Raw genomic sequence first — 26,921 nt, forward strand, 5'->3', positions numbered from 1 at the left:
CTTGCTCGTGCGATAACACACTCCTAAAATTACCACACACCTCGGAGCTAAAGAGCCATCTTTCTGTCACGATGCCGTAAGGGTCCATCTCTTGTTCGGAAGTGGGGGGGGGGGGAGAGTCTAAGTATTACTACTTCGGCGTTTAAAAGGTAGCCGAGTAATTATGACCGAAATCGTGTGTGATGAAAATTCATTGGGCTAAAAACAACAAAACTAGGTGTTTTTGGATCATCAGATAATCACGTCCAAAATGAAAACAAGCTTTTGGAGAAATGTTCTTAATCAGGGCTGGCTCTGACGGTGGGAGCGGGATGCTGCTAGAAGAAGCATGTCTGATTAGATTAATATACTTTGGATGTCACTCACTGGTTGTCTTTCTTCTGGTTGATACCAAATTGAGCACTATACAACCAGAACTTCTGGAGTCTATGGGTACAGATAGTTGGTGCATTGACTACCTTAGCTATAGACTGACCATGGGCTTTTATTAATTATTCTTATTATTATTTAATTATTCCATTATCCAGCGGAATTCGAATCCAGATCACTCCAAACGCGAGACAATTGGAGGACCCGCTCTACAGAGACAGGGGAGAAACTAATATCCTGGTTTATCAATTTTCATGGATTACCAAAGGGTAGTTCTATATTGTAGGCAATTTCACTTATACAGTCGGTCTGCAACCCCAAGTGTTCCAATGCTAATCGTCTGTGTAAATTGCATTTTTGATGATTTTAAGCATTCATTTATTTCCTCAAAAATGGGTGACAAATGGAAGGATAAGCCACTGCCAAAGGTGCAGTGGCTTATCGAAATAAATTTCAAAGTATGGTTCCAAGAATTAGGGTACACAAATATACAATATTACGTAGTGAACAAGGAAGCACAAATATGCATTATTAGGCAGTAGCAGAAGGTTGGATATCGTGGTTTACTTTCGAAGAGTATGGCACTGGAATCAACCTGCCAAGATGGCCGAGGTTAAGAGTTTAGTTACGTTCAAACGAATTGGGATAATAACTTTTTTGTTGATGAAGAAACCATGTGCGCCACGAAAACACTTTCTACGCTATTACACTTTCACCATCATCCTGCATTGTTGATACTTGGCAGGATGGATCTTCTTCTTCTTCTTCTTTGGTCCTTAGCTGGCAGCTGGGGGAGGCGGTTGGCCACGCAACCAGTATGCTGCTGTAGGTGCCGCAGGGTTTCGGACTTGCTCTGTGATGTTCTTCCATACCTTACGATCCATGGCGTCAGTCCTGGCCTGGTTAAGGTCGAGACGTCGGCTCTTCAAGTCAATTTCCACTTGCTTGGCCCACGTTTTCCTAGGCGCGGTCCGTTGGATGCTCAATTGGGTGGGTCGTTGTCTCCAAAGGAGTGTGGATGGTATTCTGTTCGTGCCCATTCTACATACGTGGCTAAACCATCTAAGCCTTCGCTTCTGGATTTGGTCGGCAATGGTTGGTTGCTGTTGGCATCTGGCGCGGATGGTATCATTAGTGATGCGGTCGCGAAGAGAGATGCCCAAGATCTGCCGCAGGCATCGCATTTGGAATACCTCAAGTTTGTTCAAATCTAACTTGAGACAAATCCATGTTTCCGATCCGTAAAGAAGAATGGGCAGGATCAAAGTCCGGAAGAGTCGGATTTTAGTCTTTGTGGAAATGTTGGTCCTCTTCCACAGACACCATTTGAGCGAGGCGAACGCAGTGGCCGCCTGTCCAATTCTGCTGTGGATTTCCATGGTGGATGCAACTTTCTTCTCCTGGACCAGCGACTCAAGGTATTTAAAGTCCTGCCCTTGCTCGATCTGGACGCCTTCGAGATCATGGACCTCAATAACCTCACACTTGTCCAATATGGCAAAAAACATGGACCTCGTGTTTTTTACCATATTTTCTACCATATTGGACGTGAAACAGCAGGAACTGGGATTTGTCAGCCCAATTAACGTTTTTCCAATATTCTACTAACCAGTGTTAGTGTACCTGAGCGCACAGGAACCGTATCTTCTTGTTTTTGCTGAAAGGAGTGGAACTCCGTTCTGTCATCAGCTACAGCACTCCGTCCATGACAAAATGAGTCGTACTTTCTGAAATGTATCTGTGGTTAGCAGTTTTGTAATATGTTGTTATTTGAGTGACTGTAACCATTCTTTTACTTTGCGCAAATCTCGTCAATCTCAGCTGGCCTCTTTCAATAAACGAAATATTTCCAACCACGGATTGCCACTGGTTGGATGTAATTTGATTAGTGGACCAATCTCGATACACTCGAAATATGGGCATACCTGAAAACCCCATTAGGGTTGCAGTTTCTGAGATGCTCATACAGGCGCGTTTGGCTCCGACTATCATTCTACTTCAAGGCACATCTTTCTTCTTTCGTATCCATTCTCGAAAATCCCTGTTTCTGAACAGATGATGCTGTTATTCAAATAAAGTGGTCGCTTATTGTATTACTGTGTACTGATTAAATATAGTCCAACATTTGTATTGTTATCTATGAAAATGTGCACATTGGACTCTTATGTTGAAATCTCCTGCGATTTCTTTCGAGCCACACTGCTAGATGGGAGTTGGAGTAGAACTTTTTCCATACTGCTGTGTCACGCGCAATCATTTTCCCAACTCCATTTTAAAGCTAAAACATTGTAATACACGATAAGCCAAACAGAGCATAAAATTAAATCAAAATAAACGTTTTCCATGAAAATATTTAAGTTAATGAAGATCCACCTTTTCCATGTTTTGTCTCACTCTCACAGCGTGATGAGAAACAGAGGATTTAAGGGAGTAATTAAACTTAAAACAGAAGTATACATTAACTGCATTCCCTCTAGAATTACATTCCCAGCAGGGAGATGAAAAAGCGATACGAATTAAGTAAATGGAATGAATATAATGTTCGTTATTCATAAATATGGACAGCAAGGTGTCCGTATTTATGACACAGGGAGGTAGCGTTAATATTAATGGCTCATAACTTAACTTCATTTACATAATAAAATAATAGAGACGAAAACTGAGATTGGATTGTTTCAGTGCCGCACAAAGTAATATGGAGGAATGATGAATGTCATGACGAAAGCGAATCCTATAAATTTAAGTTGAGGTAAAAATAAAGAGAAATCTTGAATGGTCTCACCCTCGATGCAAAACCAAAAGAAAGGTGAGAAGGGGAAAGATAGTCGCATAGAAATATTCTCATAGCCCTGAATGCAGAAATAGAAGTGATATAAATCGGTGGAACAATTGAACCATAAGTGATAATTATAACTTCTAGGAGGTGTCGTAATATACTTGAGTTGTATTAGTTTAGGTGGTAGATGACTCTCATCAACCGGTGCATGCCACCACTTTGCTTATTGGAGGCTTAAAGTGATGAAACCCATGTTTAGTTTCTAGAGCAAAGTTTCACAGATACCAAGAGCATGGGGTGGTTGGTTGTGTCCAGTTACTATTATTATTATATTATTATTACTATTGGTCGAGGAACTTTCTGACTATCCTACAGATGTTCAGGATTGCATCTTTCTGGAGTTTCATATAAGTGTTCTCTGGGCACGCTATTGCTACTAGGTTTTTATGGATGCTCTGTGATACCATGCAGGTGGTTGACATGGTAATTGGGATCCACATGCCACATTTCTTTGACTCCCCCCGTCTTGGGAGTCAAAGAAATGTGGCATATGGATCGTTCTATTGTTTTGGAGATTGCTGTTGTTTGGCACCGTTATGTCGATCAGGTAGGCAGCCATTTCCTTCTTGTTGATTAGGGTTATTTCTGGTCTGTTATGCGGGATCGGCTTGTCCGTTACTATGGCGCGATCACAGTATAGATTTTTCTTCCCTTCCTTGAGGTTATATCCACACTTGCTGTTGTTTGAGCATGGTGGATAGCGGGTTGAGTGCTAGACAGAACCATAATGGGTCCAGGGCATCTCCCTGAAAGATTCCTCTCCTGATAGGGATCGGTCTGGTTGTGATATTAGGGATCGGTCTGGTTGTGATATTTTTAACCTTGATGGTGGTATTCCACTTCGTCATGGTTGCTTCTAGGAAGTTTATCACTCTCGGATTGACTTTGTAGATATTTAGTGTCTCTATTAGGCATCTATTACAAGTTGCGGCGCTTCTTGTACCTTGCTCTATAACTGTGACATTAATGGTTTTAATCTCGACAATGATGCGAGCAATTTTATGGCAACGTAGATGAATTAGTCGGTCTCAGGAGAAGGTAGCATGATTTTTTCTTCCGAAAACTCGGGTTTTCCCTAAATAAACGGCAGATTGACCACAGAATATGGCGCAATATGGTCTAAGTCACTGATGCGCCTAACAAAAAAAATAATAATAATAAAAGAAATAAACTATATAACCCTTATTTCCATCCTGTATATCTATATATTTTGTCTGTACATAGGTCATGGCGATAAGCTATCCCTCTGATTACACGATAAGTTGTCATTTTATTTCCATTAATTACTGTAACTTGTCTTTCTTGGGGATGTTTTTTAGAACAGTTAAGGTGCTTCCTGTTACGTGAAAATACTCCTTACTATCGGTGTCGAGGTATAGATATTATCAGAGGCTCTTACGACATTAAAAAAATGTCGAGCTGCTTTTTTTTTTTTTATTTAATTCTTTCTGTATTCATATCAGTGTTTCTCTTAATTGCAACTATGCATTTTTGTGAAATTTAAAAAAATATATTACTGTAAGATAAACGATTCAGTTCTTTTTAAAGATATATCCACAATCAGAAAAGAATAAGCTTTCTTTTATGTAAATTTTTTGTCGTAATTTTGTTATAAATAGCTATAATGAAGTTATTCTATATGAACCGATTTATAAGTTATAAATAGATTCATTATATATAAGTAAATGAAAAAAAAAAAAAACAATGATCCCGGTCTCGCCTAGTATTCGGTTATTTATTATTAATTTTTACGACTTAAAATAATTATTAAAATTGTAATTATCATGAATCTGCCAGCCAGCATTCAGATATTCATTATTTTATTTGAAATGTGGTTGCTTTTTTCATTAATTCCTAATAAAAACAATCTCTGTTTAATTCAATAAATTTAATTTAGTTGATTGAATTAAACGTTAACATTTAATTATTTTCATAACTTTTAATATGTTTAAATAATAAATGCAAATTATCGAAATTTTCTCAAACTTTCTGATGCTCTCCTTTCATGTGTAGATGGAGAATTAAAATCGACTATCCGAAATATTTTCAGGCTCAGGGTAAAGTGAAGGACAGTTTCTACATTGAAAAGCGCTCTATGTTTATGCCTCTTCAGCGATCCGTCTCAATTAATCAGCTCACAGTGAGGTGGAAATGTGCTGGCTGTCCTCACCGATATGTGATTCATCTGCCTGACAACTAGATGGACGAATCTCATATTCATGTATGCGTTACCTTGGCAGGAGATTTTTCACTGGACTAGAGACGATTGTAAAATAATTCTTTTCAAAGACCTCTTAGTTAGGTGTAGTAAAGGCCTGAATGAAGATTTTCACGCCTTTAAGGGTGGAAAAACAATCATATATCTACATATGCCATTGCTGGAAGATATATTCCGTTGTCACCACCACCACAACAGAAGCACCTGCTTGTATTTTACTGGAATCCTCGCAATAGTCTGTTATTGACGCCGATTTCCATGGCTTCCCAATTTATCACGAAGAACTAACCTGCCATTCGCCACACATACTCTTCTCTCTTTTCTCAGAGAAAAGCGTTTCTTGCATTTATTTTTCTTTATATGTGTGCACGACGGCTGATTTGAAGCGAGGGACATCGCTCCCGAAGCACAAAATGTCGTGGTCGGGCACACTCTTTTGGTGGAAGAAATGTCACTGCTGTCGTGATTATTGGCCATTTTTCAGCAACTGTAGAATACGCAGCCTCCTTTAGACAATATATCATCTTGTTTGGCATACCTATTAGCCACTCTAGCATCCGTTGTTCGAGTTCAGAGCAAAGAAATCAAAACGAAAAGCGTCGAGAAAAATTACCGTAGCCTCAGATCAAACCGTGCACTTTTTCGCAGCCCGTTCCCTAGTTAACACGCCCTTGTTCTTCCAGTAGCTGTTTGATACTTTGCTGTAGGCGATCAAATCTGCGTTTGTCATATGGGTAGGAAAGTCTGATAAGCCTTTGCCCCTGCACGATATTGAAAACGCCCTTACATTAAACCGAATGAAGTTTCGCTGTGGATTTATTGGTATTCTTTGCATGAATAATGAAAGCCATAAATATTATCTCGCCACGAAGTGGATATGAAGTGTTCCAAGATATGGTTAGTGGTTAAAGTGTACGTGACCAAACAGAGGTAATAAGTTATCAATTAAATACAGTACCAGTCGAAATTATTGCGTTTATCCTCCACCACTTGTTTTGTCTGCATGCAAATAGCACAGTTTGTTTGCCTCTACGAAATACTGAAATGCCTGTTTTTGACAGTTCGCTCTTACCAGTCTGTTAAGAAGATAAAAATTACGTATAATTATCACTGCGATGGTTTTAAGATTTTATCTACAACTGTATGAGAGACGCCAAAACTAAAGGCTTATCCTAAGGCGATCTATAAGTAACAGTGAAGGAAGGGCGCAATCTAACCTCCTAAATATGATTCTTAGATAGACAGACACACGTTAAGGATGCCACACCTCGTATTTATGTTAGCAGTTCGTGTCTGTCTGTATTGCCACCTGTAAAGACGACTGTTGATATGTTTTATTTTATTTTTGTGTTTTTACCGCGTAGTAAAAATTTGAAATCAACTCAGTCGCATAAAATTCATTCTTGATGCTATCTTGGTACATTTTCACGAGCTCTGAGACTCCACTACACTGACATAAAATACAACTTTTATCAATTTTCCATTAAGGTTGGGGAGGCTGACTATGAAAAAGCGCTGGCTAAGAGACAATGTGGAAAAGGAGTTTTTTATATATGTGAATACAATGAAGAAGAAGAAAAACGAATCAGATCGGACCCTTGCATACTGGTTGTGGAAAAGTCCTAGATAACTCAGCTGATGCTGATGAACTGAAAGGTACTTCGCATTGGTCTCTACTGACGAAAGATCTTTATGCTGAGAAAGAGTGAGGCTGAGCCACACGAAAGTGATTTCAAAATTATAGATAAAGTTGATGGCATATACCCAGTAATTCTGAGGGAGGCGGCCAGAGAGTGTGTTGAACCATTGAGTTAATTATGACGGTATCACTGTATTCGGCAGAGATTCCTCTGGATTGAAGAAATGCCAACATATCATTAATACATAAAGACGGTTCTAAGATTGAAGTCGGTAACTACATACTGATTAGTTTGACTTTGGTCGTAGGAAGAATCTTAGAGGCAATGATTAAGAATGAAATCCAAGAACATTAAGATAAAATTGGCATTCCTAAAAGGACACACAACATGATTTTATTATTGACAGAGTTACTTAAGAGCTGGATGAAGGGAACAATTTCGACATAGTTTATTTGGATTTTAGCATTTGACAGTCTTTCAAGAGACATTACTATACAATCTGGAAAGATTCTAAGATGGATTGCAGGGTGACTGCAGGGTAGAAGGCAGAGAGAGGGTGGTGATTAATGGATATTTTTCAGATTGATGTAACGTTAGAAGTACGGTCCCTTACAATCGGTTCTTGAACCACCACTTTTTCTGGTTTTCATAATTTCAATTTGCAGCCGACGTAAAGATTGAGAGAGTCGTTAATGATTAATACCAAGCAGTGCTCCTTCAGAAAAACTTGAACAGACTTTAAGAATGGTAACAAAATTAGCGGCTATGTTTTTATGCAGTAAAATACAAGACCTTACACTTAGGGAACAGCAACCTCAAAGCCCTTATGGGTAGCACAGCTGGTATAATCACCATTCACTCCACACTGGGTGTAAAAGACCTGAGTTCGAATCTCGTCATTGACGCGAGGAATTTTTGAGGGCATTTTTCACAACATGGCTGAGTTAGTTGGTCTCAGGCGAGGATAGTATGGTTTTTCTCCCGAAAACTCATTTTTTCGTCCAGCAAGCAGAAAATCGACTATAGAATACACACGCAATTTACAGATAGTATATACGGATCATAGCTTTAGTCGCTCATGCTCCTAAAACCCCCTTACAACAACTTATAGCAAGCCCAAAATAGCTTATATATTTGGTGGGGTTGAATTAAAAACAGGAAAGAGGGAAAAAAAGTAGACAGTAAAGGAAGAAAGCGATCTGGGAGTTACGATACCGGCAGATACGAAGTTTTCTGAGTAATGTAGACTGGTTACCAGGAGAGCTCATGATGTCTTATCATTGAGTTATCGAAAAATATCTTGTAGAGAGAAGGACATCATAATCCCACTGTATAAGGTAAGACCGGTTTAGAACCTTATGGAGAAAAGACATTGAGCAGTTCAGACAACATTGTAGGAAGTTTTCTTTTAGCCCGTTAATCGCTTACCGGAACAAGTTGTCCCCGCAGTATTTGAGACTTCAACAAATTCAAAGGTCAACTGGATAGTTTACCTTTGAATGGTAAACGTGAGGAGGAAGCGCATAATTTTTTGTATTTTCTTTTCTTTCTTTTTTGGCTGGTGCAGCAAAAGCTTATGGTTTCCTTGTACTATATGGCTAATACTAATTAATCCTGGGTTCATCGAAAATTATCTTTGTCGATCAACTCTTGTTCAACGATTTAAGGGGATATTTGGGCTTAATTTCATTTATATTTAGATTGCCCAGATTCCAACCATTGCTGCTCATTTCGTAATTTATATGATGATGAATTCGATGAGCTCATATACATCTAATTTATTTGCCTAACTTCTTCTCCAAAAAATATTAAATTCCATGCTAATTTAGGAACATTGGAATTATTGGTGAAAACAAAAAAAAACAAGACTGCGGGAAGTTTCGCCAATTCTTTTGAATTTATTTATTCCGTTAAATTTCAATTTATCTTAATTTCAAGGTGGGTTCCATTATTCTTCAGGATATTCTTTTATCGTTGGTTGCCCCAATTGCGTTCGCGTCAATTTATGAAGTGAATTTTTTCCATAATGAAAAAATAGGCCGCTAAATATCAAAACTAACCCCCTGAGAAAGACATATTGGAATGTTCTCCTTTGCGATCGTTATTGGAATTGCTCCTAGCCCTGTTTATTGTCTGGAAATCCTCAGGGATTCAGTGACGCCAAAATGCCTCGTCACAAAAGTCATGAATATCTGCCCGGTAATGTATTGAAAAGTGACCAGGCTCTGTAAACTAATATTCCTAAAAGTAGAAAATTTCCCGACAGTTCAATTTGCATTAATAAACTGTTATAAGTCTGATTCCGTGTGCACAGTAAGAAATATCCCAACCACCACCACCACCCCGATCAAAGAAAATCATGAATTTTTACATTATTGTTCTCTGAGTTATTTGACATGTTTTTAAGTATTTAATCTTTTCTAAGTACAGATAGGAAGTGCATTAGTTTCGCACCTATAGATGCACGTGAGCATTATGGTCTTCTTTAGTTAACACAAAACAAATAACTAAACAAACACTTACACTTAGTAATCTCTAAATCTTTTTAAATTACTTTAAGTCATTACTATCTGGTTATATCTTTCTTTGAATAATTTAACATTGCATAACTAATTTAAGCCAATACGGCTAACTCGTTCTGTGAGTATAAAATATGTGAAACCTTTGCTACCGGTCAGGAAGGACAACCGGCTTGGCAGGTATTTCCTTTGTAATACAAAAAAGATAAACTGTTACAAAAGTGTATCTATTTACTGTATTTATTTGTTTATTTTGACATTCTTCCAAGCGAGTTTGTGTACGACATGTTTATTCAAGACATTTCACTGAGATCTTGTTAAGTTGAGGTTTATATGAATTGTTTTCAGAGAGAAGTCGTGGGGGCGCAAATTATTATGAGAAGATCATTTTATTATACTTATTTGTACGTTTATTATTATTATTATCTATATAATATTGGTGTTTAGATACACCATAGACACTCTTAAAAAACTATAAAGTATTTTGTAGTTTTTTAAGAGTGTGCACCCACTGATGATAGGCCAATAGCCTTGAAACATGTCTGGGTGGTGGTACTCACTGAGAATAAGTAACAATAGTCTTCTCTATTAGTGAAGCGTTACTTATTTGAGGTAGTGCAGTATCATGGCAACTCGTCGTGAAGGCAGAGCACAATATGAGAAAGAGCAAATGATGCCCACAACAACTACTTTGTAGTTTTTTAAGAGTGTCTATGGTGTATCTAAACACCGATATTATATAGATATTAAACTCTTAAAGTATTATGCCAAGTGCATTTAATTATTTTAATATTATTATTATTATTATTATTATAAAAAGCCCTTTCTCCTTTATGGGATTTTTTTCGCCCCATGACGGGTATAGATACCAAGTGCATGGGATGGTTGATTGTGTTGGTTGAGTACTATTATTTTTACTCTTTTAATGTCCTAGATTGTTCAGGATTGCGGCTTTTTGGAGTTACGTGTTCTCTGGGAGGCCTATTGCTGCTAGGGTCTTATGGCGGCTCTTTGGCACCATGCCGGTGATTGACACGATAATCGGGGTGGTCATTACTTGTTCCATATGCCACATTTCTTTGACCTCCTGTCCTAGGTCTGAGTACTTCCTGATCTTTTCCTCGTATGTTTCTGGAGCTTACCAGTGTTTGGCACCGCTATGTCGATCAGGTGGATAGCCCTTTCCTTCTTGTCGATAAAGGTTATGTCTGGTCTGTTTTGCGGGATTGTCTTGTCCGTCGTTATGGCACGGTCCAAGTATAGTCTGTAAGTAGTATCGCTAGCTTCTGATGTACTATCCTAGCCACCTGGTCCTGTCTGTGAGTGGAATCCGTCTGGGTCTTGGATAGCGAGCATGAATCCTTCGCTCTCAGGGAAGAGCCTTCCGTTGGAGGCCATCTTAGTTTTCGGTTTCTATATTTATTTTACCTTCCCTCTTTACCAATTTCTTTGTTAAGCCTTTTTTTTTTTTCTATCTCTTATATTTTCTCTTGATTTTCTTGAACAAGCCAATATAAAACAAATGACACGTTACAATTGCTAACGTCATTACAATCTATTTTTTTAAAAACTTATTATTATTTTAGCCAAGATGCACTAAAACATTCCTCTCGCAACTACTAACATTAATAAGAAGAAATACAAAAATATGATGGATTCACTAAGACACCATGCAAACTATGGTCTTCGGAAATACGGAGGATGTGGAAAGGTCAGGGAATGACCACCGCATATCCCCGGAGCAACATGGCCTTAGTTGCTAATGCTCCAAAAAAACCAAAACAACAACAACATATGATCCTTGTACCCCAGGGATTCAGCAGACAGGTTTGTGAGGTCCAGATAGAAATAAATATTACCCGTCATTCTAATTCTGAGAGGTAAGTTTTTGAGATTTTTAACATGGAGCTCCACCAGTAAACTTAGGCAAAATAAGGATCATCTTGACAGTAAGGATGCTGTACAAATTGGAGCAGTGTGGCATTAGGGGCAACTTACTGGATAAAGTAATGGATCAAGTGCATAAAGGGATGGTGGAGTGGAAGAAGACAGAAAGCGTTTATCTATGGATCACCGCTCTTCTTTGACTAATGTTATTAGTGAAGTTCCTGAGGGTTCAATATTTATTAACATATATAATGTAATATGCATGCACCTAATATTTAGGTACCTATTCTGTGTACTGGTAATTAGGTGTACTGCTCAAGAAGGGCGAAGAACAAAAGAGACTTACCTAGGGAATAATTGTACAATCTGACATGAAGTTTCCTGAGCAGTGCAAACAGGCTACTAGGACAGCGCATGGGATTTTTTCAGTGATACAGAGGAAATTTGCAGCAGGCACAAGGTGTGATTATCCTGTTATGGTTAGGCCACATCTTGAGTGCTGCATACAGATCTTGGAAGCCTTATTTTAAGAAGGATGTGGATCTCTTGGAACGAGTGCGGAGTAGAGCAACCAGATTAGTCAAGGACACGAAGTACACTTACCATGAAAGACTGGTTCTGCAAATTGCAGCGCTTGGAAGCTAGGCACTTGCGAGTAGATCTGAATGAAGTGTTTAAGGCTTTAAATGGATTGAGTAAACTAAATGCTGAAAGTATTCTTACTCTTTCTAGACGCATATAAGGGGACAAAGTTAAATTGAAGAGCGATAGCTGCAGGATAGATGTATGGAAATTTGCTTTCAGCCAGAGAGAAACTGATTATTGGAATAAACTACCACCTGGTCTTGAGGAAGAGGGTAGTTGATTAAATTTAAGGAAGAAACAGATACATTATTAGAGGATATCACAGGTGAGGCGGATATTTTTTTGTCTGACGCTGTATAAGCTTACTTCCTTGTATCATACTAAAGCTAGGAATCAAAACGGATCCGTGGCCAAAAACTTTAGCGTAACACTGGACTATGACATAATGTCTTAGACAACACATTTCTTTTAAGTATATCTTAATGACTATAGATTGCAGGTTTGTTTTAAGTATGCCAGCATACTTAATATAGACCTGCTATCGACAGCAATTTCTCCTAGAAGCTGGATTTAGCACTTTACCCCAACTTTTCCTATCTTCTAAATGGGTTCGCCACTTGTCACTTTTGGGGAGGTTTGGGTTCAAATCCCATCGGAGATCGGTGAAAACGTCTTATAGGCGTTTTTAAGTCGAGACTGCAGCCACTCTCAGGTAGGAGTAGTGAGTTATCATCGCTTGATACAGATCACATCTAGTGCTATACTGGCCCAAAAATTAGAGGATGCGATTGTAATCTTCCAAACAAAGAAACAATCCAGTGTGGCAACCAATTTACAGAAGCCATTATTGGAAGACAATTGTGCCAAACTATTCTTTCTCTAAATTACTTTATTGGAAAAGTCTTCCCTCCCCCTTGAATTGTCCAAATTACAATTTCCTAAAGCACCATAATAATAATAAAAAAGACAATAGATTATAATAACTAGTGTTTGGGCACTATCGCGAGGTCATACCGATTATTTTGATTATTGTATTATTCCGAATAATTTTCGAGAATCGAATGATTCGGTCGATTATGGAATATCATTCGAATGATATAATGATATACTGTATTCGATTATTATAATCGAATTATATCACTTGAATATATCATTCAATTATTGTAATCGAATTATTTCAATAATCGATTATTAAAATTTCTTGATTGCTTTTACCATTGACCATAATCATTCCCATCACTATTAATAATCTACCTTATACACATCGCAGTTAAAGAGTGAGCTGAAATCTGGCAGATTCCCTTGATATCAACTAGAAATGTTTCTTTGATGATAGATATTTGCCGATCAGCTGAACAGACTTTGATGTTAACATATCTTTCTATACATTAAAATAATTTTCCTCCTGGTGATATTTATTCAGTCAATGAGAGAAGAGGGATGCGGGTTACGTGGTAATACGTTACAAATACTAAAATATGTAACGGAAGCTTGTTTTTCTGTGGTAAACAAACTTCTGTTTATCTAACATGACCATGCGGTACCATGCTTGATTTCCATATGTAACGTATTTATGTATTCACAGCAGAGGAAGATACACACACAGTGTCGAAAGCTTTTGTAAGTACTTTATCAAATATAATATCGGTGTGTAGATACACCATAGACAACTCTTAAGAAACTACAAAGTAGTTGTTGTAGGCATCATTTGCTCTTTCTCATATTGTGCTTTGCCTTCACAACGAGTTGCCATGACATTGCACTACCTCGAATAAGTAACGCTTCACTAATAGAGAAGACTATTGGTACTTATTCTCAGTGAGTACCATTACCCTATTGTTACTTATTCTCAGTGAGAAGACTATTTATTACTTATTCTCAGTGAGTACCACCACCCATGGGTGGTGGTACTCACTGAGAATAAGTAACAATAGTAAGAATATTATATAGATATTAAACTCTATAAAAATAATAATAAATTTATAATAAATTTATATACTTTATATAAATTTATTATAAATTTAATTTCCAAAACTATTATTACTTATAACTTTTGTTATATTTTATTCAATGCGATCGTTAAAACTATACTAGATTAAAAATAACCAACCGGTCTATTGAGGTTTAATACAGACCTTTGTTATTGTAAAAAATCTAAATATAGATCCTTCATTGATAACTATTGAAGACTGTTTCTGAAGGTGTAAATATTACTTCCTTCACTTGATGAGGCTACTTCTCATTAGTCTCAGAACTATTCGATACTCGTCGTGTATTCCATGTTTTTTTTTTTTATAATTATAGAAGAAAATAAGCCTATTTTAGCTTCACACAGTAATGGAGCAATAGAGTTGGTTTTGACTATCATTTAAAAATGTATTCTTTTGTGATGCTGGGGAAAAAAAGGAGACGTAGTAGTAATTGAAAGTACACAATGCACCGGTGAATTATTCTGTCTGAGGTGTGTTGCACCATCAGGTGACAATTGGTAAGCACAGTTCGAGATATAGAATACATCCTCTTCCCTCCACTCTCTGCTGGGCCCTGCCTACACCAGCAAAGTGTTTTCTCTGCTTTGCCATTCACCAGTATTTCCTATTTGAAGAAAGTGTTCCCTGATTCGTCACACACAATGCTATTATGTAACGGCGAAAGACTTCTTTCACTACGGAAGTGTCTATTGATGTACTACCACTATACTACGGACCTACCCGAATCCCGCGGGATGGGAGCGGTGGGCCGTAAAATTCAGAAGTGTGCCGGAGTAGGAGGAGGGGGTACAATGACCTCCTGTCTTCTGACGCGCGCCCTAATTAAAAACAATTTAAAAAAACTTTTGATATGTACGAATGCATTAATGGGAGTGTTAATGGCGTCTGTCAGACCTTTTGATTGCGTGGGCGGTTACTGAGAGCGAAATGCAACGCTCATAATGGAATATTTATTAACAATTTTAAACAGCTTGAACAAATCGATGTCAGACCTTCGTTGTCAAACAAAATTTAATTGTTCTAATTGGAGTACATTACAAACTCCTTTACGAGTTTTATAGGGTGTCGTAATTATGCGAGATAATGAGGTATGATATTCTGGTGATAAACATTGAAGTAATGTGACTTAAAACATCTTTGGCTTGACTTCAGATGAAGCCATTTTCAATACGTGAGGAGAGAGGATACTAGGGATTCGTTCAAAGGCGCGGAGGCCTGAATTAGGGGCGGATCGCGTCGGGAATGTTAATCTCCTAATTAAATCAAGTCTTTGCAACACCGCGGCTGTCCTCATGCCTTTTCTTCCGATTTTCTCTCTCTCTTTATCTTTCCTCTTCGAGTATAACCTCCCAACCGTCTACCATCAATCGTATGTGCCATGTCATTACAGGGAGTGACTGTCCAGTCACCTTTCACAGCACGGGGTGGTGCCAAAGCATGCAGGAACTGCCCAGATAGATGCCAGCATCGGACCACGGCCGTACATTCAGACTTCATTATGTCCACGTTTCATAAAGCCTAATAGGGGCTCAATGCAGAGGTCATGACCTACAGGTTACGGAGATACGGCCGTATCATTTACAAGTTGCCATAAAACTCGCGTTGGTTGAGGAGATTTGGCCTCTCCCCTGGTAGCGAGAGTAGATGTTTCACTTCCGTCGAGGTCAGTTCCCCTGTGATTGGGATTGAGACATCTCAGTCTGGGAAACTCCTCTTTTTTTCCCCTCACAGTGTGATGTTTATTGATAGCTTCATCTGATAATGCATGTTTTGCGACCCCTATCGCGCCGGCCCGATGGTGAAGACGACCTTAAAATATTTTTTCTTTAGAAGAGAGGGCTTTTTTTTTTTCTTACAGTAAACAAACCTTGTCCTACTTTTAAAATGCAGACAGTCTGAGAGAAGAGATATGTAGTTTTACATAGTGAGGCTTAGGTTTTCTGTTTACGTTTTTCCCCCCTCTATTATATACATCTGCCACTGCTCTGTGTGTGGGTGTGTGTGTGCACACACTTGTATACTGTGTGCAGATAATGATCATGAATATTAATTAGCGCTAATGGTGACCATCCTTACCTCATACTGTATGTTATTTTACAAAGGTTAAAAATTTATGAAAATCAATCAGCCTGCAAGACAGAATTTGCGTCTTCGAAGTATTTTAATAAATACTTCTTTAGTTGACTATTTTAATAAATGCTTCGAAGACGCCAATGAAATAAAACGCTAATAGATGCGAATGCAATATTATGATGAATTATTATTATTATTATTTCTTCCAGACTGCGCAAAAGCACTGCTTTGTGCAAAACAAATCATATCCAGGCGCCAAGGCACCAATTTCCTATCATCGAACACTACAAACGGGGGTTATTGTGCAGATTAGAAGGCATCATATCGATGACTATGCCCGTGTGGTAGGAAAAAGCCACCCATTATTCACCTCAAAGTATTTCGAAATCATTGAAGAAATTTATGCCCTGTCTCAGCGAATTCAATGCATTGTGTTCAAAGTCAGTTATAACTGAAAGGTTTTTACGAAGTCTAGACATCGTGGGGACGTTTTGGGGGGTTTGTCTGCTCTGTGGTGATGTTCTGTAATCACTGACGCAGCTGGCTGAATCTACATGATCTGCGTTTAGTAATTTTCCATAATGGAGGTTCAGAATGCCGTCATAGGTCAACCTGGCTGATAACAGTGACCGGCCATCACTGGCGCCTTCCTTCAACCTATTAATTATGTACTCCTACTATACAAGAATGAGTAATGTGTTCAAAAAATATTTATTTGTGGCCAGTCGTGACCCCTCCTGCTGTTTAGATCCCCGCAGTACATAGAATTATATCGCTGGCAGACACGCATTTAAAAATAGACGCTGTATTGTCAACTTGAAATATAAATAACACCCAGAAAAACACTGAGTTGCTTGATTTGATGGTATAGGAAAGGTTAATTCTCCGTTTTACATAGGGTCACGCTTTTTTGCTGTTGTTGTTTTGTTTTTACAGTGTCTCATGCCCTAAGTCTTGTTATTTTTGAACTTCACCTTCTCTAACTGTAATGTAATATCAGCCGCTTTGATCAACTGGTATTTCCTCGCTAGCTTCTGATGTATTATCCTAGCCAACTGGTATGCCTATGAGTGTACTCGGTCTGTGATGACCACTTTATCCTGCAGTGATGTGTTGGATTGTTTCTGAGGCCAGGTGGCAATGTATTTTCTATAGTTTCTGGTGTTGATTTTTATTATTATTTTAAAACTTTTTCTCCTTTTATGGTTTTTTTTTCCTGTCCGGCAACGGGTATGGTATTCAAGGGTCATTTTACGAGTAGGAAGACCCCCAGTTGTGAGAATGAATGGGTCGAGCCTAAAATCGGCAAGGCAATTAAAATATCTAGACATCGTTTGACGGATCTTTGACTTTCAACTAACACATGTTACATATCTATCAGAAAAGGTGAAGAAATTTATTGGGATGATTACTCGAATCACTAGGGTTGGCTGGGGAATAAAAGGTAAGGCGCTGAACTTGCTATATGAATGTGTATTTATCCCCATAGTAACCTATGGTGCACCAATTTGGTTTGAGCGTGTAAGTGGAAAAGTATTTACTAGAAAGCTCAGTTCCATTCAAAGAGAAATGCTCCTTAGGATGTGCATGGCATCCAGAACTTATTTATTATTATTATTATTGTCTTTGGTGGCCCCTAGACATTTGTCCAAATCCACCTAAGTATATTAGGTGGTTCTGGCATGCAGAACTGTGTCGAACCCAGCTTTGCAGGTTGTGACTATAAAATTGCCTATTGATCTGCATTTGGTGTATTATGCGTTGGCTTACTTCGTCCGCCGTGGCATTCCCTGTTCTTTTCTGAATACAGAGGTGGACATCTTGGCAGATCCCAAGAAGGAAAGGGCAAGAATCTGGGACGCTTTGGTAACAGTCTGGCAAGAGTGTTGGAGTGTTTGTGATGAAAGGCAGATTATACAAAAATTTTCCCCAGATTTAAGAAATGCAGCCTCGATAAAATTCAAATGGTTTGCACCAAACTTACAAGCTATGTTCTTATTGACTGGTCATGGTTCGATTAATGCAAATTTGCATGATTAAGGAATCACTGAAAGATCTAGTTGCCATTGTGCCGAAAGAGAATCATGGGAACAAATTATGTACAACTGTGAGTACAGCGATCGGCAGTATGAATTGAATTGGTATCTTGGGTTAGTAATCTCAATCTTATGACAGAAGGCTGCGAGACAATTCTAGTTGATAAAAAGGAGAACTTCTTGGCTTTCCAAACCTTTGCAACTGCAATATTTCTTAGGCGGAAGACTCTTCTGTATCTGGAAGCCTTCTGCATTTGGATTTGTAATGCTGTATGGTGTAGTGCCGAATTATCTAAAGTTCTGTGAAATCGTTCTTAAAGGCTTTGCTTTGGTGGAGGCAAGAGTCTGCTATATCCACTGCAACTCCAGCTCCTTGTGCTGGCATTTCTGTTCTCGGTAGCTCCTTTTGCTAGCATTTCTGTTCTTGGCAGCTCCATTTACTAGCATTTCTGTTTTCGGCAGCTCCTTGGGCTGCTGGCTTTCCAATAGACTGTAAACAGATGCAGCTCTTTCCAATGAAGTTTGGACTTTGTCTGAAATTTAATTACAGTATATGTATATTTATTTTTTATGTAAATTGATTATTCTCAGTTTGTTCATATCAATCTTTTTTGGTCATGGCAGTTTTTCCCCTCCCTGTACTTGGACAAACAGGAGAAGGAGTATATAAGAGCACTGCTATATTATGTGTAACTGACAGCGGGGTTGCCATTGGTTGGGTGGGACCACTTTAATTAATAAATAAATAAATAAAAATGTCCGACAACGGGTATTGGTACCAAGTGCATGGAGTGGTCGGCTGTGCGGTTACTATTGTTATTACTGTTCGTCGAGGAAATCTCTTTTTGCTGTCCTACAGGTGTTCAGAATGGTAGCTTTCTGGAGTGCAATGCAAGTTTCCTCTGGGAGGCCTATTGCTGCCTAAGTTCTGACGGAATCTCTTTAGCACCATGCCGGTGGTTGGCACGGCGATCGGAATGGTCATTACTTGTTCCATATACCACATTTCTTTGACTTTCTGTTGTTAATGCTGTGTACCTCCTCCTTTTCCTCGTACGTTTTTTGTAGGTTGCTGGTGTTGGGCACCGCTATGTCGATCAGGTAGGTAGTCCTTTCCTTCTTGTCGATGAAGGTTATATCTGGTCAGTTGTGTAGGATAGCTTTGCCCGTTATGGCACGGTCCCAGTATAGTTTGTGAGTAGGGATCTCTATACTGCCTGGGATTCATATTTGTAATACGGTACGCTTTCTTTGATCAACTGGTATATTTGCGCTAACTTCTGCTTTATTATTCTGGCCACATGGTCGTGTCTGTGAGTGTAATGTGTCTGGGTAAAATCGTCCTGCATCTCGTATGTTTCTGGGGCCAGGTAGCTTCATCGACATGTTTCATCTGTCACTCCCAGGTCCTTGGTGATGTATTTCCTGCAGTTCTGGTGTTGATTACTTGGTCTGGGATGTTGAGCATGAATCCTGGGCATGGTCTCGGGGAAAGGCTTCCCGTTCCCAGAGAGTGAATGTCATCCATGTACGTCAGGTGCGAGAGTATGTATACAGTGGCGTACAAAAAAACTGCATCACCTTAAAAAAAGTAAAATTTGTAGTGAAACGTATAAGATATTGTTTGATTACAGTCATTTTGTTTGTCGCAAAGCGTCAAATAACGTATTGCGTCAGATAATGCTTCTATTGCAGAAGACAGTAATTTCAAGGTATTGCATCAGCCGATTCTATAAATACGGCGTTGGAAGGGTACACGCTTATTAGTATCCTATTTTGCGGAGGCTTGGCTCCATATGTTCAGTTCACACCAAGAACAAAAAGTGTAGCTGTTGCTCTGTCCCAGGAAGGGCTTTCTACGCGTGCTATCGCTGATAAAATAGGCTGCCACCAGTCAACAGTATCCAGGGTGCTGAAATTAAAGCGTGAAACCGGTTATGTGAAGAGAAGATCTAGATCAGGCCGTAAGAGAGTGACTACGCCTTCCCAAGATCGATATTTGAAACGGCTATGCCTTCGTAATCGCCATGCTATTGCTCCTGATCTAAAACTGGACTCTGAGATGGCCTCTGGTGTTGAAACAAGTGAACGAACTATCCAAAGACGGCAGGTCACGGATCATTTTTTGCTAAACTGAATAGTCTTGAAATCGTAGCAAAATGCAACTGTACGTGTAGTGATCTGGAAACATGGGAACATGTGTTTAATTGTTTGGAATATGCTGATTTGCGTTTGGATTTACTGAATAATGTTGATAATGTAACTCGTCTGGTGGATGGGATTGAGCCAGTACTTAATTAAAACAAAAGAAAATTTTATTGCCTTTCAAAATTTTGCAAATTCAGTTTTCGTGCGAAGGAATATACTTTTGCAGTTGGAAGAGTTAAGGTTGAATAATGGATGAATTAGGGGACTGTACCCTCTTCTTTACATGGAACAGTATGCTATTTTTTAAATAGGAACAGAGAATATTCTTTGCAGAGGTGGACAGGATGTTGTTACTCTGTTTCCTTAATGGGTGGGTGTCCACTTCTGCTCCTGCCAACTCAGTTGGCAAGAAGCCTTAGTTGATGTTTTTCTTGGATTTGATCCTGCAATAACACCTTCTTCCAGCTTGGTTTTGCTGGTTACTATGAGTAACTTCTGTTGAGCTCTCTGACTGCTCGTAGATGGCTGTGTCTCTGTGGACAGTGTCTCTTCATCGGCTTCTGTTGTAGCCTACTTGTCCAGCTCGTTGTGATGATCAGTCTCTAGGATGTTGTGCTTGTGCTCATCTGCGGACAGTGTCTCTTCATCGGTTTCTACTGTAGCCTACTTGTCCAGGTTGTTGTGCTGTAGCTGAGGGGATGACCATTGCACAGTATAGTTAATTTGTAATGTGAATGTGAAATTTGTATTGTTAATAATTGTATACTAATATAAAAATAGCGAAATGCTTAAAGTGCGGTGCTCACCTGGAATATAATCTGCAATAGTTTTGTGAAAAGACTGATGGCTAAATATAAGGTGGAATGGTTAAGTTAATGCAATAAGGTGGGATGAGATTTAATTTAACGGAATTGTATTTAGCCATCAGTCTTTTCATAAAACTATTGCAGATTATATTCAAGGTGAGTACCGCACTTTAAGCATTTCGCTATTTCTATATTAGTCTATTATCACGGTACTATAAGAATTCTATAACTTTTTACCTAATTGATACTGTACTATACCATTTCTATACATATGGCGGATTTGCCAGATTTTATGGCTAGGGGCCGCTTTACTCAATAAATGGAGGTAAAAAAAAAGGGATATCCAAAGATGGCTTTCGGAATGTGATTTGCATACCTATCGGCCCAAGAGGAAGCATTTGTTGACGCAATGAGAAAGAAGCGACGTGCTTGGACTAAAGCGCATGTTTCATGGACAAAAGAGCAATGGGACACACCGTCATCTTTTCTGACGAATCGAAATTCAACCTGTATAGCTCGAATGGGAAGCGATATGTCTTCTGACATATCGCTTCCCATCCTGACTGCATAACACCTACTGTAAAGTTCCCCGCCGGTCAGATGGTCTGGGGATGCATAACAAGCAAAGGGGTAGGGCGAATTAAGTTTATTAACGGAACGGTGAATGCAGAAACCTACAATACTATCTTGGAGGAGTGCTTGAAACCCGTTATTAGGGATCACCACACAGACGTCCAAAATTACATTTTTAACAGAACTCAGCACCTTGACACACACACACACACACAGCAAAATTGGTAAGTTTTATGCTATTTATATTTAAATAAATAAATAAAAAGGGCTACGGCGGCCCTTTTTTTCTTCTCTCACAATGCTTAAAATATACTTACACCAATGTTTTCCCTCGTTTTTCTCCCTTAAGGTGAAGTCATATCTCAGAAATGCTGGCATTACAGTGTTGGACTGGCCCGGCAGCAGTGCAGTTTTGAACCCTATTGAAAATTGCTAGTACATGATGTCGTCTAAAATTGCTCAGAAGAAGCCAATAAGTAAGATTCAGCTGCAGAAGAGCATTGTAAGGGTGTGGTACCACGAAATTGGGCAACCGTATATCCAAAAGTTGATTAACTCCATACCAGATCGTTGCAAGGCTGTAATTGCTGCTCGAGAAAGGACAACAAAATATTGAGGACTTATTTTGCTGATTTACAGTACATAATACTATGGTTAACTTGTCATTTCAGTTTGTACACTTAAATGCAATAAAATGTATGTTTGGTTGTCATGATTACCATTTGTATGATTTCTCATATTTCCATTAATTACGCATTTTGGGAAGATATTTATGGCAATTAGGTATATCAGGTGGAGTCATTCGCAGAGATATATATATATCCAATCTTACAAGTGCATTTCGAACATTTCTTCAACTCACAATGCAGCGCAAAACACATTATTTGCAAAATTCACAAGTGATTCAGTTTTTATGTCCGCCACTGTAGGTTCTTTTAAGGCACATCAGCAGTTGCTGTTATTGAACATGGTGGACAGTGGGTCGAATGCTAGACAGAACCATAGTGGGCTCATGGAATCTCCCTGGAAGATTCCTCTTCTGATGGGGGATCAGTCTGGACGTGATGTTCTCCACCTTGATGGCGATCCTCCATTTCACCATGGTTGCTTGTAGAAAGTTTGTTACTGTCCGATTGAATTTGTAGATCTTCAGCATATCTGTTAGCCAGCTGTGAGGCACGGAGTCGAAGGCCTTGGTAGCCGATATAGGCCGTGTACGGGTTGCGGTGCTCTTCGTAGGCTCTCTCCATAACTGCTGCATACATGGTTAATTGCTCCTTGCATCCTTTGCTCATCCGCTTGCGTCCCTTCTGCTGCTAGACCATGATGTTCGGGGTCTGCAAGTGATACGATATCTTCTTGGCTGTGCGAGTGGTCAGGATCTTATACACATGTGATCGGCCTGTATTTCGGCGGGTTTCTTGTATCTTGGTCGTTAGCCTTCACGTATGTGATTCCTTGAGAAGAAACTCTTGACGACTTATCATCCTGGTGAACTGCTCTCCTAGGCTTATGTGTGCAAGTGAACCCCTTCTACCAGTAATTGTGGACGTTATTCCTGGGGTTCGCCAGTTGTGGTTTTGTTTCGTTCTATCCAGTGAGCTCGGCTCTTATGTTTTACTTCACTGCTCTATTTTCTATTTCGTTGCGCCAGCACTCCACGATTGTCTTGTGCTCGCGTGATCCGAACCTTCTTTTCTGATACTCCTGTAGGTATATGTCTTTTTGGTTTTCATCGAAGATCCGGTTGTTTATTCTCCTCTGGGAGTTCTCTGTTTGTTCTCTTCTGCCTAGTTTTTTGCTGATTATTATTATTATTATTATTATTATTATTATTGTCATTACGCATAGATTAAGCACATACTAAAAATTTGTGATAGTTACTACCAAAATAGGATTAATAAGCACTTATTATTAAAAGATGCTATATTAGAAATGAGTATGCTGTTGACCTTTTAAGAAGTTTAACAATTGTCCTTAAGCTCTCAAGGCCGCTACACACGTTCAGGTAAACCTGTCAGTTATGCCTGCGCAGGCACACCTGTACAGGTCTACCGGACGCCCATAGTGCATCCATCCACACGCTCCGGTAAACCTGTCGCCATTCATTCAGTCGGCTGACCATGGCATCGACAGACGACATTTTAGCAATAGTTGGCTTATTATTTGCAACGAAGTGTTCTTTTCTTTTTTTTCATAGAATTTATGTAATTATTAATGATAGTCGAATAGGGAAATCCCCCAATCCCCCTGCCTGTCATGATAAGTTACCAAAATAATAAATAAATTAATTAAGTATATAAATAAATTTTCTATTTGTACTCCGGGACGACCACACAGTCAGAGGAGTTCACAAAATAGAACACAAGAAACAGCACCGTATTTAGCAATCACGGGCTTGAATCCCAGTTACTCAAGACATTTTTCACACCGTGGCTGAGTTAGTCGGTCTCAGGCGAAGATAGCAAGGTTTCCCCCCCCCCCCCCAGAAACTGGAGTTTTTTCCGTCCAGCAAAACAAGCAAATCGACCAGAGAACATACGCAATTTTTACAGTCATAATACATATATTGGTATATGTAAGATAATAATTTGATTTTTTTTTTTTTTTTTTTTGAAGCAGTACTAAGAGAAATCATTCCACCGTGAATTATTTTCCTGCTCTCTCTCAACCCAGTAGACAGCCATCACTAGTGTGAGCTAAGCGGCCAACCTTAGCACTCATTTGCACTTCTAGGATGACAACACATCTTCTAGGATGACAACACAAAATCTTACAGAGACCCTATTGTTAAGTAGATTCGAAGAATCCTTCTGCCATGGCCCTCTCAATCGCCTGATATCAGTTCTATGGAACATGTGGAATTGACGTCATATATGTGGGAGTTTCTGGGCAGCGCCTTAGATGTTTCTGCAAACCAGAAATGATCGCATTCGGAAATCTATAGATTGGAGGCCGCGCTATATCAAAACTATCATTGCAGTACACGATGACCCAACAACATACTGATTGTCTTTTCGTAAGCGTTTCCATTATTCTATCCATCACCACTACTTATTCTCTTCTTAGACCCCGCTAAAGCATTTGTAATAAATGTGAACTTTATTATTGAAGAAGTTAAGTAATTATGGTATAAGAGATGTGTTTTTTAACATTTTCATCAATGGCTTAATTTAACTGCATACCGAATAACATTTACTGATTAAATAATACTTTATGCAGTAAGGAGAGATATTAAACAATCGATTAATATAGATAATCAAAATATATGGCTTTGTTTTAATTTCAGATGTGATTTGTCTTTTCTTTCCCTTGTTACAGATGGCAGTGGCCCTCACCTTACATCCGGGTTTCCGAGTTCAGTATACGTTAATCCGCTAAAGTCATCAACTGCTTTCATGTAAGTGTGTTTGAAACTTTCATTTTGCTTAAAATTAATTTTTTAGTTTACTTTCTAAAAATAGAAAGCGGGCACGTGGGTCCTGCTAATATTTTTTATCGTCATAGCCTATTCCAAACCAAACTATTACAGATGTAGGAATTGAAACAAGCAGAAATCACGTGCCATCTTGCAACAAACGATTTTGATTAATAAAGACTTATTTGTTCCATTTATGCAAATTAATACAACCACTGATAATGAGATCCAGTTTAATATACTTCGAAAAATTCAGCAATTTTAAAATAACCTCATATTTCTACCGTATTATTTATTTATTTCCATTTCGTGAACGAAAACATACTGTAAAGGCAGATCAGGTTCAGTCAGAAAACGAATATTTTTTCTCTCTATTTTTTTCCTCTCGCTTTTTCTTTCTTTCTCCCCTCCCCCGTTTTTTTTTTTTACTTGAGATGTCACGCGCCCTTTAAAATGCGAAGTTCACTTTGCCATTCCCCTTTTAAAGTCCCTCTAAATATGTGTTGAATTTATCTAGATCGGAAATCAAGTTTTCATAAGTTCTTATCACTAGTTTGATGGAAACAAGTCCGCCAGGGGGCAGTATAAAGACACAATCACTTTCAGACTATGATCGTAAATGGTAACGCAGTCTCTTATGATTGGTTACTTCAGAAAGGAGGTGACTCGAATGGGGGACATTGCTGTTAAGGTGGTGATGACAACGGGTACTCGTGGGATAGAACGCTAGGAGGCACGAGAAATCAGTAGTCAGATTTTTCTGACAGGTGACGTTTCGCCTCCAGCCTGAGGGAATAACTGGAGGCAGTCGAGTTATACGCGTAGCTCGTCGCCGCAGAGCAGGCATAAAAACAACCCCGAGAGAGCGGTGGGGGAAAAGGGGGGAAGAGAAAGCAGCGGAGGATTTTTGACACACCATTTATTCTGCTAAAAACCGCGCCTTATTGAAATACGCTGAATGTTATTTATAGTGTCTCTATTTTTGCCAAATATGCTTAAAAATGAGAGGAATAAAATTCTCGTGCGTTTATTTTTTTGTAACGATGTTTATGTGCAGGAAAAAATGTTTTGCTCGCACATGCCAGAAATGTTGCTACAAGTGTTCGAGCATTTACAATGGGCAAAGTGGTTTTGTAGAAATGGAAAAATGCCAAATATATTATAAATATGTAGGAATGCGGTCATGCAGTTCACATCCATAGACTAGGGGTGGTTGAAGTCGCTCAGAGTCCATTTTGATGCGAAGGCACGCAAACTTAAATGTCATCACCCAACTAAATACTGGACAATTGTTTTTTTAAATTTTATTTAAAATAATTAAATGCACATGGCATAATACTTTAAGAGTTTAGTATCTATATAATATCGGTGTTTAGATACACCATAGACACTCTTAAAAAAAAACTACAAAGTAGTTGTTGTGGGCATCATTTGCTCTTTCTCATATTGTGCTCTGCCTTCACGACGAGTTGCCATGATACTGCACTACCTCAAATAAGTAACGCTTCACTAATAGTCTTCTCTATTAGTCTCTTAGTTATAGAGAAGACTATTAGACTTCTCTAATAGTCTTCTCTATTAGTGAAGCGTTACTTATTTGAGGTAGTGCAGTATCATGGCAACTCGTCGTGAAGGCAGAGCACAATATGAGAAAGAGCAAATGATGCCCGCAACAACTACTTTGTAGTTTTTTTTTAAGAGTGTCTATGGTGTATCTAAACACCGATATTAAATTTTGTTATAATTATATACGAAGAGGAATCGAAGAAACGTAGCAGTTTATATTAATTTAATAAATACTGTATTTTACCTGAGATCGGGT

At 38.7% G+C, this 26,921-nt stretch overlaps 1 protein-coding gene across 3 annotated transcripts in view; it reads left to right on the top strand.

The window, feature by feature from the left end:
- Nucleotides 1-26,921, top strand: part of LOC150074998 (uncharacterized) — a 381,296-nt gene that overhangs the window by 12,179 nt on the left and 342,196 nt on the right. For all 3 annotated transcript variants that reach the window (XM_090388218.1, XM_090388219.1, XM_090388221.1), the window contains exon 2: nt 25,003-25,081. In XM_090388218.1, coding sequence (XP_090244344.1) covers nt 25,080-25,081 — 2 coding nt within the window. In that variant the 5' untranslated portion in view covers nt 25,003-25,079. The remainder of the gene's footprint in view (nt 1-25,002; nt 25,082-26,921) is intronic.

Source organism: Mastigoproctus giganteus, chromosome 14 (assembly GCF_048544385.1).
Source record: "Mastigoproctus giganteus isolate SK-2022 chromosome 14, ASM4854438v1, whole genome shotgun sequence".
NCBI lineage: Eukaryota > Metazoa > Arthropoda > Arachnida > Uropygi > Thelyphonidae > Mastigoproctus > Mastigoproctus giganteus.